General features: G+C 45.5%; 1 protein-coding gene across 1 annotated transcript; it reads right to left on the reverse strand.

Annotated features, from left to right (window-relative positions):
- Nucleotides 1–189: 189 nt before the first annotated feature.
- On the reverse strand, nt 190–6,517 carry LOC136466955 (E3 ubiquitin-protein ligase GW2-like). Its single transcript, XM_066465493.1, has 8 exons — nt 5,931–6,517; nt 4,354–4,405; nt 4,227–4,272; nt 4,056–4,137; nt 3,672–3,824; nt 3,460–3,602; nt 3,211–3,277; nt 190–1,024 (listed from the first exon to the last, which is right to left on the reverse strand). The coding sequence occupies exons 1-8, from the start codon at nt 6,132–6,134 to the stop codon at nt 455–457; spliced, it is 1,317 nt and encodes a 438-aa protein (XP_066321590.1). The 5' UTR covers nt 6,135–6,517; the 3' UTR covers nt 190–454.
- Nucleotides 6,518–8,973: the final 2,456 nt, after the last annotated feature.

An 8,973-nucleotide genomic window follows, 5' to 3' on the forward strand; every position in this document is an offset into this window, starting at 1 on the left:
CCCCCATACAAACAAACATCTTTACACCCCCGCCTGCTGTAGCCTGCTCATACAAGATCCAAGAACATGTCAACAGAGAGAATAGTTAGAATGCTCGTTCCAGGTCCAGGAGTACCTGCAACTCGCAAGATCTTTAGAATGCTTTGCAATGCCACAGGCAAAAGAACTTTAGACACGCTGCGCATCCCACCGGCAAAAGAACTTTGACCCATTTTCTTTCCTATTTCCACATATTCCATTTTACATATATATAAGCAATGACAATGGAGGACTATAGCAAGATCTATATCAAGCCATGAAGCAACACATGCAAAAAAGAAAGAAAGAAAAGAAAAAAGAAGAGCAAAATGCCAAACAAGGTGGCAAAAAGAGAGAGGAGAGAAGCAGGGCAAGTCAAACGGCAGCGCAACAGAAAGGGGGCAGGGCACCGAGGCGTCAAAATTAGTGTTACAACTTACAACCATGCCAGCCCTTGCGCTTGCGTCCTTCCATGATGAGCTTCTGCTAGTGACACGGCCATGGAAAACATCATCTGCTCCTCGATGCTCTCCGGGCGGAAGTGGCTTGGAGCCATGGTGAAATTCTCAGCGAAGGGCAGCGGTTGCATGGTCCCTGCATCCGCCATGATGTCCGATCCAGCATAGCTTGCTCCCGCCTCCGCACCCTCCGACCAGTGGTTGGCTGAGCACTCTCCCTCCTCTCTTACCACTTCTCTGCTGCAACTTGGTGCTATCCCGCTCCAGGTGTCTAGTGAACTGTTCTCGACGCCACACAAGCTTCCACTGGACATGTTGCATGGTCGCCGGATCATGTCAAAGACTGGGTATATGCTACTGCCAGCCATGTAAGAGAAATCCATGCTTGCTGGCTGGTGCTCAGCCAAAGCCACAACTGCACAAGAATATCCACCTGGATGAGGCATTTCTAGAGGAGCAGCTGGAAGAAATGCCTGCCTTTCACGTGATGGTGGCTCGATTACAGGAAAGTAGCTGCCACAAACAGGATTCACTAGATGTCCTTGTTCCTGCTAAGGTAAAGAAACAAATAAGAAACAGATACAGAGTTTGCTTTGACCTAACAAATACATAAATTTCAAAGCCAAGGTTATTGCTTGGATTTGATCCAAGTAAACAAATCAATCTCAAAAGGTGAAACAGATATATAGAGTTTGCTTTGACCTAACAAATACATAAATTTCAAAGCCAAGATTATTGTTTGGATTTGATCCAAGTAAACAAATCAATCTCAAAAGGTGTTCCCTGAAGAATCTCATCAATCTTACCATTAACTGTTTTATGAAAACATTTTTTTGTTAGCGTGAGGCTTATTGGGCTGCTAGCCACATGGGTCTAGGCGCCCAAGTCTCGCTGGTGCCTTGCAGTACTTGACGTTCACTCGACCGGATATTTATATGCTGTTCAGCAGATCTGTCTACACATGCATGATCCTCGTGAACCTCAATTGGCTGCCCTCAAGCAGATTCTACGCTACGTTCGAGGCACTCTTCACTTGGGCCTTCTGCTGCGACCATCTACATCCACTGATCTTGTGGTCTACACTGATGCTGACTGGGAGTCCACCTCGTGCCATGTTGTGTTTCTTGGTGACAACCTCGTCTCTTGGTGAGTATCGCGCAGTGGCTAATGGTGTCGCCGAGGCCGCCTGGCTGCGCTAGCTCCTTCAAGAGCTTCACGCCCCTTTGCGCCGCGCTACATTGGTGTATTGTGACAACATCAGCATGGTCTACATGTCCTCCAACCCGGTTCAGCACCAGTGCACTAAGCACATTGAGATTGATCTTCACTTCGTCCGGGAGCGAGTTGCAATTGGTGATCTTCATGTCCTTGATGTACCGACTTCATCTCAGTATGCGGACATCTTCACCAAGGGACTTGCTTCTTCAATTTTCACGGAGTTTAGGTCCAGTCGTGCGCAGTGGCTGACGATCAGACTGCGGGGGCGTGTTAGCGTGAGGCTTATTGGGCTGCTAGCCACATGGGCCTAGGCGCCCAGGGCTGTTATAGCAGGTGATTTGGTATTAGGCAAGGATCCTCCTGATTGGGTATTGATCTATAAACCCCAGATCATCCTTGCCTATATATTGTACACCCCTTGTACTCCTGATAATCAATCTACTATTATTCCTAAGCCATATCTGCTTTCATTTTTCTTTATGCAAAGAAATTTTAAGTATTATAATGACAAACAGCCTAGGAGTATCTTAGATGTTTGTCATTTATTATAGATAGTGCCCTGATAAGGTCAGCGGTCAGCCAAGTCCTTGAGATCGTGTCAGTTGATACTATGTATGGTTACATATTTGGTCTTTCGTAAGTGGCAGCAGTGCCATTACCCTTGATGAGCCTTGACCCCAGCCCTCAGGTGTTCTATGTTAGCCAGTAGTAGTATTAGCCAGCATTATGGAGATGGGAAGTTTTTTTGTACTTTTTTTTTGCCAGTAGTGGTTGAAGGCAAGAAAATTTTGCTTTATCCCACTGACCTAATTACATTCATTCCACAAAACCATATCTCCAATAAGTCCATTCTTTAAACTAGCCCAAAAACAAACCATGTTCGGAATCTACAGAATTGGCTAACAATCTGGAGTTGCAAAGTTAGCTCATGCAATCGCCATAACAAATTCGATCAACTCAACTTGATATCCAGAACATAGATAGAACTGAGATTTCATAGCAAATGAAAATATGAACAGCCAAACTCTAGATCACAGAAAACGACTAAAAGTTAATATGAACTATTTGTTAAATGGATATACTAATGCTGACAAGGGCTATTTTCCAAAAAAAAAGAGAGAGAAAGAAGGGAAAAACTCATAGACCCTATACTACCCAGTAGCATGACTATGCTTTCTGCAAATTTCTTGCACATATTAGCATTACAACAAACAAATGTGAGATTCGCACATGTCAAAAGTTTATCAACATGCAACATGTTACCACACAATCTTTTTTTCCCTAAGAGAGAGCATATGACTATTTAAAATACAAATGCTGTAACATTCTAAGAGAGCATATAGCTTTCACCATGCTTTCTTTAACAACAAATGCTGCACGCTGAAACTGGTAAACTTTATTTTAGGCAAATGTTGGTCTATGTGCAGCTCTTAGAAAACCAATGTAAATCAGCATTCATAGTATTATTCAAGTCATGAACTGCACACATCTAGCAAAATAGTTCCTGTCCACTAACCTGAATGGAACGCCAAATTGCTTCCATAACCATCATATCCTCCAGATTTACGTCAACATTATCATCACTGTCAGCAAAAACAGGTGGCACAGTTGTTAGATGCCGATTTCATCTCAACAGTTAAACATAATTCCTTGTCAAAATAAAAGATCAAGTTTCAGTAATATTTAAACCTTGCAAATTCTAAGTTACAACAAACAAAAATCGAATGGTTTCATGGGAAACATCAAAGAGATAGCATGAACATACCGGTTGTGCCTAGAATGGAAAGGCCGCATGTTAGCCTGGCTAGAGCATGAAGGTTCAGATGAACAGCATTCATTTCCTTGCTCAGTAAATTGATATGATGGCACTATAGAGGTCATGACATTATGGCTGTGTAAGTGATAAGACTACAATGCAGAAACTAAGCATTATTAAGTGAGCATATTAGTTACATCCACTGCTAACCTGAAAAGGACTGTGTTGCAAATATCTCGATACTCAACTTCTGTTGTTGGGGTTACTGTTCTGCTAGAAGAACACCTGCTCTGTTTTCTTTTCATTTTAGCTTCTTCATCTTGGAGTTCTTTTTGGCGCATCCTCAACTGTGCTTCTATGACTTTCTGTTCTTCCTGCAATATGTTATACATAAGTTACAGTAAATGCAGATTGCAGTCTAAAGACAGTACAGAAGTGGAAGATGCAGGCATTTAAAAGATAAGCAGCCTTGTTCGTTTCGGCTGAAACAATCGTGGATTATAAGCCAGAAGTACTGCTGGCTGGTTTGGTGTGAGAGAAAAATACTGTTGCAGCTTATAATCCACGATCGTATAAAAGCCGAAACGAACAGGCTGAAGACTTACAAACTGCTCTATGCTCCTTTCCTCCTTTGTTTTCACACCACGATACTCCACAGCATAATTAGGCGTTTTGCAGAATGGGCACCTTCAGTGATTAAAGTTTTTTTCCATAAGAATGCTTGTAGATCACCAAATAGTATGAAACTAAGACGAGATGAAATAAAGGATACTCACTGTGTAGGCCGAGCAGTATGAGTCGGTTTCATTTGAAGAAAACACTCTGTACAAATGTCAAACAGGATATGCAAAGGTTATTTGCAGGTGTGGGATTGCTAAATCAACAGTAGGATGGATGCATTACCTGTACATATCCCCTTTGAGCAACACTTTGAACGGTTGAGGCTTGGATAGTACTGCAACAAATGAAAAGAATCTTATTAGGAAATGACTCAAGGAGAAATAACACAGTGGTTGCACAAAACAACTGATGTTTCTATCTGATTAGTTAAACAACCAACTAACCCGAATGCCAAAATACTTCTAAGAACAAAATAGACCATCTTATTCTTCACTACCATTGACCAAATTCCTAAAGTACTTTTGAAGCTAGTGATAAAAATGCAACAGAATTGCAGTACCTGTCCAACTATAGTAACACCAAAAACAGCTGACCAAGCCATGTAGATGCAAGTAAAATCAATGCCATTTCCAATGTTTTTGTGAGCTACCGAAAACATCTAAGAACAAAATTTCATACAACAGAATCAGGCAGAACCAAATCATTGAGTGTATTACAATAGCAATGAGATTAAAAATCCCATTTAACAAGAGCATAACCACATTCACATTGAGGATGAGAGAAGGGATGCAATGATACAACCATTAGACAAAAGCGCTCAATACGTTGGCACAGAGCTAATTATTAGGTACGGAACTAGAGCAGTTTCTTGCAAGGCTCGTAATACACCCATCTCAGGAACATCAAGAAGTACCACAGCCCATTTCAAGCGATGTGCAAGCCTGTTACAACATTACCATCACATAGGAGTATAGAATGGTAGAACATTCTTAGGCCATGTTGCTCCAGGAATTAAAATCAGTGGGGCATTGGCACTCCAAACCTCATATAGCACAGCGGTTAGCCATCCAAAAGAAATTCAGAAAATTCTCCAAACAACATTATCAAAGCAACCAATGTGGTGTAATAACAATCTTAGGACAACATCGTAGCACATTTTGCACAATCTACATATACATTATTATGTCCTAGCAGAGCATGAGCAGCAAATACCATCGCAGACATATATACAGAACACAAAGAATGATGCCACCGTTACTACACTTTGCATTACCTGTTGGCAACTCTGGGGTATCAGGAAAAAACAGTGAAGTCATTGAAAACATGGAAATGTACTAAACCTCGGCTGGTCCTACGACCTTGTGGAAACACAGACCCTAGAATATCCCTAACAACAAAGCACGTACTCCTACAGAAGCAGAGCAGAAGATAACAACGCATGCGCACAGAACAAAAAATACGACGCCACTGTAACTGCACTTTGCAGAACTAGTCGACAAATTGTGCTATTAGGCTAGAAAACGTGGCTAAGAGTACTGAAACCCCTGGTTCCTAGGAGGTTCCAGAACAGCATCTGGAACCACGTGCACGCTCATCGACCTCCCCACCCAGTAACAGAATCGTGGCAATGGCACACGGAAATCCAACAGAATCAACCGCCAATCGACCCAGTCAGTAATCCCCCGCCGAAGTCCTCCCCCGCTCCGTCCAGGCCACCCGTGGTCGGGCACTCGCGCCGCAGCAGACGCCGACGACGACGACGAAATTCGCGCGAGGGGGGAAGCGGGGGAGAGAGAACGAGAGAGAGAAAGAAGGGGGGGAGTGAGAGGGTGGGGGGAGATCTCCCCGCGCGTGCTTACCAGGAAGCAGATGGGGCACTCCTCGAGGTCCCCTCCGCCGGCGGCGGCGTCGTCGGCGCCCGGGTAGCAGGGCGCGAGCTTGGCCTCGAGGATCAGCTTGCGCAGCTTCTTCTGGTCGATGTCCTTGTGCTCGTAGAGCCCCTGCGGGCGCGTGAACCGCTCCTCCACCCCGGACTTGCGCCTCCCGCCTATCCGGTTCCCCATCCCTCCCAGATCCGCCGCTGCAGCCGCCGAACCCTTGCTCGGTCGCTCCCCCCCACCCCACTGCGTGCGTGCCCCCCGAGTCACCGTATATACATACGGTGTATACGCAACGGGAGGGAGGGGGGGCGTATGCGCTGTCGCAGCGGGCGAGGCGAGGTGGGAGTGATTTTTAAAAAAGGTTTTCCCTCGGTGTGGGTTGGGAGGAGGAAAGGAAGCAAGCAGCAGCAGAGAGAGGCGAGCAAAAGAGAAGCGGGCGGACAGCGGGCCGCACGCGGCAGCTGCACGCGACGGACGCAGCAGGGGCAGAGCAGCATCTTCTGCACTGCCGCTGTGCTGCGACTGCGAGAGAGACTGCGGCGCGGCTTCCCTTCCCTTCCCTCTCTCCGCCTGTAAACCTGCTGCTGCGGTTACTATAATAAAACGGGGACAGGGCGGGCGGCGGACCCTCCCCCACCGGCAGCAGGGCCGCGGTTTGCAACGGACAACTGTGGAGCCTCCACTGATGACTACTCCGTAGATGAGGAAGGAGTGAAGTTGTAGGCAGCCAGCCAGCCGCCTAGCCGTTTGATATTTGTGATTGTGCGCCGGAGTGAACTGCAGAAAAAGATTTGCGAAAAAGATTTTGGGCCGTTTTAGCAAAAAGGTGGCTTCGAGAAACCGCTTTTAATGTTGGCACTATACGGCGTAGAGATACAGGGTCTGTTTCGTTGGGCGGCTAACCCCCAGCCAGGTTTCAAGATGACAACTTTTCAGCTGTTCGGTTACCTGTAAATAGCCTGAAGCTAGGCCCAGCTAAGCCACTTTAGAGGTCCTGGCCTGGCCCTGGAAAAATAAGATAGGGATCCGTTTTTCGGGAGCCTGGCTTGGCCAGCGCTCTGGCTCCCGTCGCGTCACCTCCCGGTCACAACGCAGAGGTCTGGGAGCGGACGCTAGACGACGGAGGCTCGATCCGAGGAGGACGACGCCAGCGTGCTCCGGCCACCAACTCGGAGGATCCCACGGCGCTCGACGACAAGCTCGTGAGGTGGCCATGCTCCGACGGGCGTTGGGAAAGGCCGCTTACACCTTTGTTGGCGAGCGCCCCTTCGACGGCGACCGATTGAGAACTTGACCGTTGAAGCTGGACGACTGAGGTTTGAAGGCAATGACACGTGGACGGAGATGGTGGACCGGACGCTGGGGGTCTACGTCCGGTCACACCCATCTGCGCGTTCGGTCGCCCCATGAAAAGATGGAGTGAGAGCCTAACGGCTCTATTCCTTTGGAGACGTCTATAAATAGTATTTGGCCGGCTTGGGGATGTCTCTCTTGTCACTTTGACATACTTGACATCCTTATGAGCCTAAGCAAACATCTCCCACTCATCTCCATCATTGATTCATCATCATAGTAAGATTAGGAGTGATTCCTAGTGCATTTGCTTGAGTGATTGCATCTAGTGGCATTTGGGGATCGTTGTGGCTTTGAAGTTCTTGTTACTCTTGGTGGTTGCCGCCGCCTAGACGGCTTGGAACAACGGAGGAGCTTTGGCACATGTTGGTGATTGTTCGTGGTCGGCTCCGGTGATTGTGAGGGATCTTGTACTATCCCTGGCGGAGATCCGAAAGGTAACTCTAGTGGATTGCTTGTGTCATTGAGTTACCTTACTTGTGGGTAGGTTCTTACAGTGCCCAATTATGTGGACGAGGTTTCGTGCAACAGCTCTTATCCGTCGAACCATCAAGTGTTGGTCGACACAATGAGGACTAGCATGCCAACAAGAACGTGAACTTTAGGAGAAAAATTGGTTGTCTCTTGCCCTTTAGTATTCTCCCGGTGATTGAATTGATACTCATCTTGTGATTGGTTCACTCCTCTACGCGATGATATAATCACCCTACTCACTCGTTTACATTCCCACAAACTAGTTGTAGCAAACTCTTTAGTGTAGTTAGAATTGAGAGCTTGTTTTGTAGCTTAAGATCATCTAGTGGAGCTCTTTAGTATAGCAAGTGTGAGAGCTCTTAGTGAGTAGTGACTTAGCCATTTATGTGCCTAGTGATTATAGTAACTAGAATTGTTGGATAGGTAGCTTGCAACCCTTGTAGAGCTAGAGTAAGTTTGCATTTCACTATTTATCATATTAATCAAATTGCTCTAGTGATCTTGTAGATTTTTAAATATGCTATTCACCCCCCTCTAGCCATATTAGAACCTTTCAAGTGGTATCAGGGCCATGGTCACCGTTTGTTTCAAGGCTTAACAACCTTCGGTGTAAATTATGGCTCAAATTATGTTCAACTATGTTGGGGGCAAACCATCGTTCTTTGATGGCTAATCTTTTGATTATTGAAAGAGAAAGATGAAGATATACCTTGGATCAATCAATGACAAGGTGTAGGATGTGGTAGAGAATGAGTTTGTGTTTATTGACCCTACCAATCTCACCGACAATGACAAGATCAATAAGCAATGCAACACTATGGCACTCAACACTATATATAATGGCATTGATTCAAAGATGTTTGAGCAGATCAAAGATCTTGAGAAGATAAGTGAAGTTTGGGTGAGATTAGAAAAAACATATGAGGGCACTTCAAAGGTAAAAAGTGCCAAGCTCTACATGCTCAAAGACAAGCTATCAAACTTCAAGATGAAGGATGATGAGTCCATCCCGGAGATGTTCTATAGGCTACAAGTCATTATCAATGATCTCAAAAGTTTGGGTGAGAAGGTGAAGGATGAGGACTTCTCTCATAAGTTCTTGATGCATTTGCCAAAGAGATACAAGACATTGAGAACCATCATCTTTAGAGGTTGATTGAAGGATGTTACTCCAAATAAGGTGTTTGCTGATGTG

Source organism: Miscanthus floridulus, chromosome 7, assembly GCF_019320115.1.
Source record: "Miscanthus floridulus cultivar M001 chromosome 7, ASM1932011v1, whole genome shotgun sequence".
NCBI lineage: Eukaryota > Viridiplantae > Streptophyta > Magnoliopsida > Poales > Poaceae > Miscanthus > Miscanthus floridulus.

Coding starts and splice junctions, on each gene's coding strand:
- LOC136466955 (XM_066465493.1), bottom strand. CDS start 6,134: ATGGGGAACCGGATAGGCGGGAGGCGCAAGTCCGGGGTGGAGGAGCGG. Junction 4,406..5,930: donor AGTGCCCCATCTGCTTCCTG/GTAAGCACGCGC, acceptor CATTTGTTGCAG/TACTATCCAAGCCTCAACCG. Junction 4,273..4,353: donor CTCAAAGGGGATATGTACAG/GTAATGCATCCA, acceptor ACATTTGTACAG/AGTGTTTTCTTCAAATGAAA.